Here is a 12571-nt window from a genome sequence, read left to right on the forward strand (position 1 = left end):
TCATTTATTTAGTTAGTTTTTTGCCTTTTACAAACATAATAATGAATACATGCTAGAAACGCATTACTGACTGAAGTTAAAGTAGAATTTAAAATAGAAAGGTGAATCACATTATTTCCTAAAGCCTCTGAATTCTGTGACTCTGACTACTTAGTGCTGTAAACAAAAGAGGAAGGAAATCAGTCCTTTAAAAAAAGCCCACGACACACACATCATAGACACACACTCCTCTGTGACCTCAGTAGATCCAAGCCTGTTCCTCAGTGAGTGAGTACATGTGAGTACATTTCAGCACTCTTATGTTTTCACAGATCTTCATACTATAACTATGAAATGTATCTTATATATGAGATATTAACACATGTACTTATACATGACATGCAATATAGTGGGATCAAAGCATGAACATATAATGTATTTAATATGTATAACCCTTGATCTCTTAGTCACATTGTTGTTTATTGTGGTCCTTTTATGGTCATCCTGTCAAATATGTAGGCAGGATGATTATTGTTTGTTCACAAAAGCAATTTGTGTGTGTGTGTGTGTGTGTGTGTGTGTGTGTGTGTGTGTGTGTGTGTGTGTGTGTGTGTGTTAACTACTTCTCAGGAACAAGAGCAAATGTATTCGGAATTTGCCAGCATCTTGCACTTGATATTTCTCATTAACATTGAAGGTACTATATCGGAAATTATTTACTATATCACTGTAAAACATTACATATCGCTGCTGTCGGAACAAAACCTCCATTTTTTGTTGTTTTTCCATATTTGCCATAATTTGAAAATGCCTGTTGCCCTTTACATTGTGTCAAAATTTAATTTCAAACCTTTATGTAATTGACACTTGAAACATAAGTCAGATCTTTCTGGAAATATTCGATGTAAGCACAAAGGTATAAGATAAAATCTATGAATAAACTTAAAGTTGAGTTTGTGTATATTAATTGAAGTATAACTTGTAAGAAATGTATTATTTCTAACATTTGAAATTTCTGTTCTTTAGATATTTCACTCCTGCTGATAGTGTGTGTGTGTGACTGTTGCAGGTTCTTTAGGTCAGGCGCACTGGACAGTGAGATGTGATGAAGGAAGCATCTGTGCTTCAAGAGGGTCAAAGGTGTTTCTCAATTGCTCTTACTCATTAGCCAACATCCAGACAGTGGTGTGGTTCAGCCACAAACAGAAAGCTAAATGGAGAAGTGAAGAACTTCCAGAAGATCTGGCTTTAGACTCAGACTACGCTGGTCGTGTGGATTATGTAGAGACCAAAAGCTCCACGTGTCTGATAATAAGAGATGTAAGAGAGGAGGACTCTGGAGAATATCGCCTCCTACTCTTTACTACAACTGGCGAGAAATATATCAGCTGGACAGCAGTAAACCTGACAGTTACAGGTAACAGTTGGTTTCAATTTGGCAAAGTGATTTGTTTAGCTAGTCCTTGTACAGCAAGGCAATTTTTTTTCTACTGATCAACTATGTTTAGGGTGAGAGGACAAAGGTTTTGATATTTCAGCACTGTAACTCAGTGTTACTAATCACTGTAACTCCATTTAGACATTCAGGTGAGGACGCATGGTAGCAGTGTGGCGCAGCGAGAGCAGGGCGTAAACCTCACCTGCAGCACCTCATGCAAACTGAACATATTCTGGTGCACCTGGTATAAGAACGGACAACGTGTACAACTCACATTATACCAGAATGCTGAGCCTCTGGTGTTATCCAGCACTGACGGAGGAAGCTACTTCTGCTCGATTAAAGTCCACGGCAATACAGTCTATTCCTCTGCTGTGTGTGAGTATGAATTCCATTCTTTTCAGCTTTGCCACTGTACAAATGCTAACATACAGAAAAAGCATTTTTCATGACTTATTCGAAGAGCTTTAATATGTAAATACCAGGGATGCACCAATATGGAATGTCTGGCTGATATGATAACTGAAAATGAATACCTTGTTGGGGCTGATACAATCAATAACTGATCATTTACTTCTTTGCATTAAAAGAAATCTCACTATCATTCATCTTAAAAAGCTGTAGAGCTGTGAAGAGGGGCCATGATGCAACTAAATTATACCTGACAGTTATTATTAAACTTTACATGACTTTATATTTTGTCATTTAAACAATAGCTTTATTTAAACATGTAGGTTGGCTTCACCAGCTATACACAACATAGACTAGTTATAATTAGAGATGGCATATTTCATTAGAGAAGTCCAAAATTTTTTCAGCTGATTATTTTAGCTTGTTCTATAACAAAAAAAGCACAATGAGTCATTAATTATGCCATTTTAGTATAGGTGTAACAGCAGCATTCAAATACTGTGTGAGTGCATTAACTTGGCTTACAGTATTTACACTCGTAAATTTACAGCACAGGTTAGCCAAAATGAAAGTAATCAACTGGCCAATCATTGATTTGGAGCCATTATTGGAGCAAAACCCATCCAATTCAAATCTTTGCCAATTGAGACTGAGCATCACTTTTCAGAATGTGTAACCAATATGGGCCAACATGAGCCACATGGACTTGGTCTCTATTATGAGGCATTTTTGTGAGTTTATATGAAATAATATGGCCACCATTATTGCAAGCAAAAAATAAGGAGGTATATTAACATTAAATATATGTAATTATACATAATTATTGACTGTAATTCTACTATCAAAACAATGCTATCTAGTGATATTGATTGTATATGAATGTATATATTTTCCCATATACCTGCGAATACTATATCATGTGTTGATATATTGTGCACCCCCACTAAATACCATAAAAATAAGTAGTAAAATAGTAAAGATTCCTCTCTTAAAAAGGCGGCTCTTCAGGAGTTCTTTAGTACAGACAGTGATTCTATATAGAACTATGAACAGTCAAAGAACCCTTTGATTAAATGGTCCTTTGCATCATGAAAGGGCTCTTCAGACTGATGGAGAGTGCAGTCGGTGGTTCTATATAAAGCCTTTTTGAAAACGGTATTATATAGCACCAAAAAGTGTTCTTCTACTGTTACAAGCTTGGCATCGTAACTACAGACGACCCCTTTTTGGTGCTATACAGAACCTCTTTCCCAGTGCAAAGTGTTCTTTGAGTGCTCATAGTTCTACATAGAACCTTTTTCTTTACTAAAGAACCTTTGAAGAACCGTTTTTATTTAGAGTGCACCCAAGTAGCTTAAGGAATGAATTCACTGAACTTACTTGCTCTCAGAGTTTATGGTTTCATGTTTTATGGTAAACCTCTTTACTTCATACATCTCATGAGCAAATTGTATGTGATTATCTGGTGATATCTGTGAATCTTGCAGGTGTTTTGGGTAAGAACTGTTTTAGTGTGACCTATGCAGACAGACGAGTCTGTGCTTTGGAGGGCTCATCAGTGAACATCCCATGCACCTACTCATATCCCAGTGACCAAGCAGTCATTGAAGCATACTGGTCTTACAATCATAGTGACATGAGACAGTCCGAGCAGGGACTCGCGGGACGTGTGGAGTATGCTGGGGACAAGAACAAGAACTGTGCTCTAAGACTGACTGGCCTAAGACAGAGTGATTCTGGAAATTATCACTTCCTTTTCATGACTAATACTACGCCAAGTGTCTTCATTGGTTCACCAGGAGTTCAGCTGACTGTCACAAGTAATTCATGTCACTGAATCTGCAACATTTGCCGCATGCTACATCACTTGGAGTTACAAGGCTAATGTAGTTAACAAGTAATGGAAGCTTGTGCCACAACTAGCATCATGTAAACTGCATGTAGATATCAAACACTTCCCTCAAACTGCACTACGCTCGTTTATGTGTTTTCTGACATGGTCAGTGTCTCCATATCTAGTGAGCTCTCTATTTAGGCAGCATTTTATGCCAAAATGCATGTCCCCAACAATAAAGCTGTCTACATTCTGAAATACCTCAAAAATCCTGCCTTATCTTGATAAGTTATGTGCTACCTTATTTTGTTATGTGTTACATTTATTTTAACATCAAAAGAGCACCAAATGCTTCCTGAGCCACTAAGGCAATCCTGGGATGTAATGAGACGCAATGTGCAGTACATACACAAGTACATAAGATAGCTAAAACAGTAATAGCAGCCACATTGAAGCCTAAGCATTGTAAATACTTTTATCTTTATTGAATTTAATACATTTATCTTTTATTGCCTTTTTTCAAATTTTTTGACCAGTTTACACAATTTTACTTAGCGGGCTTCCTTTTCTCATTGTTAGTATGTATTACTTTCCATTACTTCTTAGCATACATTAGCTTTGAAGCACCTGTTTAAAATTTAACCAAGGTCCTGCCCACTTCATTTAGGACTTGGGAAAATTCTGTAAATTAGATTTTTTTGTTAAACTATCAGTTTAAATCTACCTAAAAGTCTGTATGTTGTTGTGTTTGTAGGTATGGACGTTACAGTTGGTTCTACCACAGTATCAGGGCAAACAGTAATACTAAGCTGTAAAACCACCTGTAGGCTCAATGATGATACCACTTACATCTGGTACAAGAACGGACAACCCATGACTAACAAATTCACCAAATACAACAAGCTTTATCTGGAACTGCCCAACTACAAGAAGACAGACAACTATACATGTGTTGTGAGAGGTAATGAAACACTTTCACCACTTGGTTTGCACAATGTATTTCTTTCAAGAAACATTCCTAAAGTGACTACGGTTCACATGTAAGCTTAGTGCCACTTTCATCACAACTTTGTAGCTCATGTTGAAGAAGCTAAGTCCTCTTGCAGGCTGTTCATCTACACCTCACACAGAAATCTTAAATGCATGGTGTTATGTCATTGATGTGTGTGTTACACACTGGGGCATGACACTGTGTTGGTCATTGCAGGAACTCCAGTGATTCATGTAGTTTTTTACTAAGTGTTTTACTAACAGTCTTATTTCATTGTTAAGTTTTGGTTTTTGAGTTAAAATCCTGCAATGCCAAAAAAGGAACATTATGTAATCAGGATTTTATTATCTGAAGTGTCTAGGTAGGCCATGCTGGCTCTTCCATTGACTTAACACTCTAATTAACCACCGACACAATTAGGAAGTAATAGCAGATTTGCTTCCCCAGACAGGTCTTGTTTACTGTTCCACCTAGCTCCGCCTGCTTATTACCTTATCATAGTGTCTAGTTCAGTACTTATCACCAACCTTGTCCTCATCCCTGCTGCTGCACTGGTCCCTGTTCCATTTCTGAACTCTCTTCATATTTCCCTCCCTGTCCCATTTCTTCAGTACCTTATCACAGTGTCTAGTCCAGTACTTACTACCATCCTTGTCCTCGTCCCTGCCGTTGCACTGGTCACTGTCCCACTTTTGAACCCTGTTCATATTTCCTTCCCTGTCCCATTTACATATGACCTTATCACAGTTTCTAGTCCAGTATTTACTACCATCCTTGTCCTCGTCCCTGCCGTTTCACTGGTCACTGTCCCACTTCTGAACCTTGTTCGTATTTCCTTCCCTGTCCCATTTACATATTACCTTATCACAGTGTATATACCAGTACTTATTACCGTCCTTGTCCTTGTCCCTGCTATTGTACTGGTCCCTGTCCCTGTCTTACATTTTCCTTCCTGTCCTGTTTCCTGGCTCCTCTTCTGTTCTGGGTCCTGCTATAAATCTGGGTCTTGCTTTGAGTCAAATTTCACACTTCAGGTGCTGCCCACTAGGAAGGTACTATCATAATTTCCCTGTACTAGTTCCACTTTTTTCTGTTTCCTCACGTCCTCGCTAATCTTACCTATTAGTATTGTCTTGTTACATAGTTAACAGTTAACCCTTTGTAACGTGGAGTGAGGAGGAGGACACATAAACTGAGATAAGCGACTTTTATTAAGGGCAAAACCAGGGTCATGGTCAAAACGGTCCAGGGTCAGATGGCCAATATGGAGAGCAAGAGGGACAGACATGACAAAATGAACACAGAACTCCAAACAGACCAGAAATAAACAAAACTCTTCAAACAATACATACACTTCGAACAGTACATCTAACAAACATCAAACAAAGACCAGCAAGAAACTCAGGAAAACACAGGGCTTAAATACAAACAGGGATAACTAGGGATAACCAGACGCAGGTGGAAAACAGGTGGGAACAATCAGGGGTGGAGTCACAAAACAAGGGGCTGGACTAAAAACCAAAACAAAGAAGCACATGGACAGGACTGGGAAGTAAACACAACAGGAGCACATGGGCAGGACAGGGAGGGGCCAATATATACTATAACATTACAAATCCTCTAAGAGCTTAGCCTAAATGAGCTTTATTGTACTAACAATCAGATGAACAATTACTTTTACTGCTATTAAATACTGAGAATTATCTCAATTTGTGCTTCGATTGTACATTAGATTAAGGTTTTGTATGGCGTGCCCATTGATTCAGAATTTGACTATTGTCAGATGCACATTTTCACAGTGGGTTAAATGGTGCTCTTTACTGTTATTTTCTTGGTGTTGACATTTTAGAGCCCCAACAGTCATTGTAGATCATAATTTTACTGAGTACACAGTGCATAAGAGTATTAATTAAAAATATCAATGTATTGTTTTTTAAATGTGTGTCTCTGTGAAGGTGCAACACTATCAGTAGGTGCTGTCTGGGATCATTCTGCTATTTGGGGAACAGTAGGAGTGACGGCTCTGCTTCCCTTGCTTCTTACTGCTGTTCTGTACATCAGGTGAATGTGAGAGAATTCTAAAATGAAGTCACAACTTAAAACACAGTCCAAGTGGTTCTGAGACTTAGACCCTAAAGGCCACCATACACTTGATGTGCGGCATCACATTCAAAAATTTGATAGCATTGTTTTTAATGAAGGTATGGACACTAAACATTCAGTGTCGCCATATGATGGTGCCGTGGGACTCCGAGCATTTTTTAATTTCTCAGAATGTTACTCAGTATTTTGTCATTTGAGACCACCAAAAGCCATAGTTGATCACATGTGGCTCAAAATTTGCACAAAGCAGTCAGTCCTTCAGACAAATGCTAGTGGTCTGTTACTTCAGCTAACGTGACTAGCCTGATCATTTTTTCACTTCATATCTCTAAGCTCTAAAACAGCAAGTTTGTAAAGACTTCGTAAACTGATGTTAAGCAATATCTCATAAGCTACATTCATAAGGTGGGTGTCATATGAGAGCTGTGACTGTCTTCTTTCCAGTCAAACAGATGGGTGATGTAATTTTAAAGCCTTATCATAAAAGAAGTTTTTTTGTCTACTGAAAGTCAATCCATTTTTCCACAAATCTGGGCTATAAACTATAAACAGATGGCATCTCTTCAGTGTTACACTCTGTATAAATTATTTTTTATAAAAAAACACAAAGAGCGTCTAAGATTTTTGGCTTTCAGCAGTAAATTTTCATGTAAATTCAGATGGACAAACCAATACCCTGGAGAATAAGAGGTTTTAAACAACCTGTCATTGCATGAGATGTGCAAGTATGAAGGACTTTACAGACTAAATGTTGCAAATGTAATATGTGTTTTCCACTTTACTCAAGAGGACACAAAAACAAAAACATGTAAAGAGAAATTAAGATGTTAGTAACTAGTCAAGCCTTAATCATGCGTTCATAATATAATTAGTAATGAGAACAATCACTTTAGAGGGAAGGACACAAAATGACAATTAGTCAATTACTTTAAATTGGTAGAGTAATTAATGCATAATTACTGGGATTAACAGATAAGTGTAATTCAGCTGTGAACTAATGACAAACTGAACTATCAGTTTACTCAAATGCTAAGTACTTAATCAGTAACTAATGCTTAATGCAGTTAAAAAATATGTGAATAATAAGTATTTAATTACTTATCATCATGTAATTGTCAATTAATTTGCAGCCTTTAATGTAAAGTATTACTAATTCATTTTTATATTCTTTTTTTTTTTTTTTTACAAAGAAAACAGCTACTCTATTTTTGTCCATTTTACTCTGGGTGAATGGTCCCTTCAAAACAAACCAAAGCCATATCTCTACTGAAGATAAGTGATATAATTGATTTTGATTGTGAATTCAGGAGGAAGAGGAGACCTGAGGGTCATGCGTGCAGTCAGGTACTGACTTTTCTACTAATTATCACTTTCTCTATTAGCCACATGCTCATACAAAGCTAAATGCTGAATGATGACGGATGTGGCCTTGTACTTATTTCTCTCAGAGCCATCCTGAAGATGACACTTACACAGCCCTCAACACTGAGACCACTTCATCGGACTACTACACTCTGAAGGTAAGTCTGCATTGTGTGTGTGTGTGTGTGTGTGTGTGTGTGCAACTCCAGTGTGTAAACTTTGTCTTTTTTTTTTTGTTTTCAGCCCGGGACAGCTCCAACCAGTAACTTACACACCACTGCCAAGCCTGCAGTCATGTCGGCCAATGATACTGTAAATATGATGCTTGTTTCATACAGGACTGTGCAGAAGAGCCAAAGTCTAATTCAGCTTTATTATCCTCTTGCTCTGATCATAGATGAGTTGAGAGATGAACAAAATGTAGTTTCTCCAGGACATGGTGCTACATTTTAGATAGAACAGCAGCAGACAGACCAATCAAACAAACAAATACAACACAGTTGTACAAAAGTCAGGGGCCACCATTCACTTATCAGATTTCCAGCCAAAACAGCCACTGCGTACGTTATTCATTTTTCAGAATACTGTATTTCTTAGAATATTAGATTCAAATGAATGCATTTACACAAGAAAAGTAGTAAAATAAAGGAAAACTCGAGTTTAAAACATGATCATTAACCTTTAAATGGCCAGGGCCCACCAGCTGACCCAAAGTTTTATTATACACTCCTGTATCCCTTTGGGAGGCTTAGAGCCAGATTTTTCTGTAAAGCTGCTTTGCGACAACACCTGTAGTAAAAAGTGTTATATAAATAAACTTTGTCAATGACAGCCATCAGTAGAAAAGGACCACCACATGGCCACCATTGATGAAACATTATTATTCTCAGCACAGCTGCTACACGACTTGATAGTAGCATGGTGGCTTTTGTGGCACTGGCATGGAAGTGTCAGGCATAGCAAAATTGATGGAATGTTTACACCATCTGAGAATGTATCCAGCCAGAAACTGATCACTCGTGGATGATAACACAAGTTCTTCATAAAAAATAAAGCTATAGTTTGTAAATGTACATCTACAACATATGTAGCCATACCCATGTCTAGTTAAGTGGACAAATGTACACAATGTGTAAAAGCCCCAGCATCACTGCTGCGTATGATACACTCATAGCAGTGAAACACACATTACATCCTATTACCATGTTTAGAGTCACCGCTCTGCTGAGAATGATCCACCACACAAAAAATATAAGGTTAGTCGTGGTCCTATGGTGATCCATCTCCACTGATGGGCAGGCTAGATGGTCGTGATATTATATAGAGCAAGAGGAGTACTGTACCATAGCCTTAAACTGCACTTATATGACAGGTGAGTTTGTAAAAATGTTGATATGATATACAGCAAAAATGCTGTATCTGAGTGTCTGAATATATCTTGTTATATTAATGTCAATATGTTAATTCTGCCCACTTTACTCTGATAGGATTCACCCAGATGCCTAGTTTTCACTGTTGACAGTGGTTTCCTGCTAAATGAAAGATGCTAAATGAGAGATGCTCAGAATGAGAAGAAAGTGAGAGGCATATCCACGATAAAATTTTAAATTTCAATACACTGTACAAATGAGATTTTCCGATATATATTGAAATCATTGCACCTTTAGACTGAAGGAACAAAATACTAAGTACCTAACACTCCTTAACTACCTAATGAACTGGTAACTCAGTATATTTGGCTTCCTCTATGCGCAATCCTGTATTTAAAATCTGAATGAAAGCTTGCACATATGGACTGTGTTTAGAACTAACATGTGGCTCCTTTCTGCGGTTCTGTCAGGGTGTGTACACAGCACTGCAGAGAAGAGCTCCAGAAGCAGAGTATGAGACCTTGAAGAGAAAACAGCCAGCAGAGACCTGAACTACACCAGGGAGATAATAGAGTAGTTGGGAAGAATTCTCCGTGATGCACCTTTGTGCCTTGCTCCAGTGAGAACTGTAAGAGGGTCTATTTTTGCCAGTAGTATCAAGGCTGAATGTTTCTATGACTGTATATGTGTTTGGGTCAGCTGATAGCTGATACTGACCTTCAGCAGGGTCTTGTGTTGTTGTACTCTGCTGTTGTGCGCTGTTTTGTTTTGGTAGATATTTTTCCATCGTAAGGAGGAAAAAAAGACAAATGATAATATCCACCATAAAACTGTGTCATTTTTTTATAATTATGATTTTTGTTTTACCTTTTGACTGTTGTCTTTTTGTACCGAGTCTTCTGATTAGAACCTCAAAATGTCTAAATCTTTCCTTGCAATCTAGTTTGTTTTGGTCATTTTTATCATTTCTAACTGTAATATATAGCAGGGATGTGGATTCTAATATTGATGGCAGCAAACGGTGACATTTAGACATTCTAGCTGGGCTATAAATGTCCAAACTGGGTCAAAAACAATTTTAAAACATTTCTACAATGGTACTAGTAAGTAAGTAAATGAGTACATTTTATTTATAAAGCACATTTAAAACCAAAGTGCTTTACAATCAAACACAAACAGAGTTTCCACCTTCCGATCACCACCACTGTACATTAACACAACAGCGTACATTCCTCAATCCACAGTTCAATGGTTTAATATCTGCTGAATGCTAATCGATGAAAGTATGTATTAAGCTTGGTTTTAAAAACAGCCCTAGACAAAGTGTGCTTAATGTCACTTGGGAGACCATCCTTGGTGTGGCAACAGCAAAAACATGACCCTCTTTTTAAGACGAGACCATGGAACAGTTTAAAATTGATTGGGACATAGACCTTAAAGGGTAACTACACCCTCAGACTTTTTTTCAGTAATAACTGAAAAGCAATGCTCTGTATTAATAAAATATACTAGCCTTGCTTGAAATGTGAACACGTCTTTCCAAACTGTAAAAATATCATTTTTATCATGGTCAGTTCCGCCTCTGCAGTGCCCCTCTGGTTCAACTCTGCTATAGGTGCGGATGATGTGTCTTCATACCGAAGTATGATGACGTCACAGTATGCAAATCAGTCAACCAATGTTACTGCCCCCTGATGATGCCTCACACATGCCCAGAGCCCTGTAGAGAGATGGCTCTGCTTGTGCCACGCTCATAAATATGAAACCATACGAGCCTAAAGTGAAGGAGAACATCAGCTCTGCTTTGGATGGTTTTTTCATACGTAACTTTTCATCACATTTTATGTGTTATTAAGTGTCCTAGTTAGTTATTATTGGTAATCCTTAGTCATTGTATTTGTAGATATTGTAGGTTTTACCCTTTTAGACCTAACAAGTCTTATATTGATAATGTTCCACATGTGATTAGGTAACCTGATGAACCATTTAAGTGAGGATTCTTGCAAGTCTTCATACAGCTGCTGATAAGCACCATGAACAGCTTCTAGAAAGTAAAGATTTAGGGCCATTGCAGCAAACCCTGGATGAGAGGTCCTGGACACATCTGTGATCAACCTGTTTGGTACGACACAGTCTCCCTGCTCTGAATCTATCAGGCAGCATTCTAACAGCTAGGTTGTGATGCTGGTAATGCTGGAGAATGGCTAGTGTAAGCTAACTATCTTAGGCTACAAAGTTTGGCTTAACATTTTTTCTGCATTAACTTTTAATGTACCTCGGCTACCACCCTACTGCAAATGTTCTCAACAAGTGAGAGATTTGTACAGTGCCCACAAGAGCACCTGCACAGAAGGAAATGGTACCCTAATGGCCTAATAGAGGTATGTTTCTCATTGCTTGATGTCAAACTGAATGAAACAGACAGTTTTCAAACAAATCCACTTTATTCATTCAGAATTCAGTACATCTAAGAAATCAGGACTTGGGTTATAACAAATATTGACCTGTTGAACAGCTAATTAGAAGCTAGCTGTCACTGCTAATCATTTTGTGCAATTATGTTGACTCTTTGGTGGCTTGAGTCAGTGGCACATACTGTTAAGGCTCAAGAAACACTGCCTGATCAAAAAACACCTTCCCATGGTGTTTCAGTGCATCTGATGTTATGTAACGTGAGTTTCCAGTTGAAACTAGAGTGTTAAAGTGTATTCATGCTGTGCTGCAACTTTCTGTGGATGGACATTGTCATTACTTTTAAATCCATTGCCTCTTTGCAAAACTTTGAGCTGCTGACTAATCCTGGTGATAACAGTGAATTGTTGGATGAAGCAAGCTGGCCAAGGTGTATGAAAAAGGGAATGGGGAGGAATGGAATGGCCCTGTCCTTTGCATCAAACCGTGGACTCTGCCACAGGCAGCATTTGACTTATCTCATGCTATTTATTCACCTTTCCATAGGGGAAAGCTCTGAGTAAGCCCACTTTAGGAAAATATTTTAAGCTACTTTTTAAAAAGCCCCAACAGGCAGTTTTAATATTTCCATATTTGCAAAACTTAAAAATAACATCTCATCCAGTAAAGAA

The 12571-nt window shown here is 38.0% G+C and overlaps 1 protein-coding gene across 2 annotated transcripts; it reads left to right on the forward strand.

Annotated features, from left to right (window-relative positions):
* Positions 1-240: 240 nt before the first annotated feature.
* On the forward strand, positions 241-10641 carry LOC108425033 (contactin-5-like). 2 transcript variants are annotated; one of them, XM_017693408.2, is made up of 11 exons: positions 241-277; positions 610-676; positions 1049-1396; positions 1559-1795; positions 3316-3648; positions 4417-4623; positions 6609-6714; positions 8064-8100; positions 8205-8276; positions 8362-8430; positions 9959-10635. In XM_017693408.2, exons 2-11 carry the CDS (start codon positions 622-624, stop codon positions 10037-10039), a joined length of 1545 nt encoding a protein of 514 aa, XP_017548897.2. In that variant the 5' UTR covers positions 241-277; positions 610-621; the 3' UTR covers positions 10040-10635. The 2 variants fall into 2 exon arrangements, with proteins under 2 accessions (XP_017548897.2, XP_017548898.2); XM_017693409.2 differs by lacking the exon at positions 3316-3648 and having other exon boundaries at positions 9959-10641.
* The last annotated feature ends 1930 nt before the right edge of the window (positions 10642-12571 follow it).

This window comes from Pygocentrus nattereri, chromosome 28, assembly GCF_015220715.1.
Source record: "Pygocentrus nattereri isolate fPygNat1 chromosome 28, fPygNat1.pri, whole genome shotgun sequence".
NCBI lineage: Eukaryota > Metazoa > Chordata > Actinopteri > Characiformes > Serrasalmidae > Pygocentrus > Pygocentrus nattereri.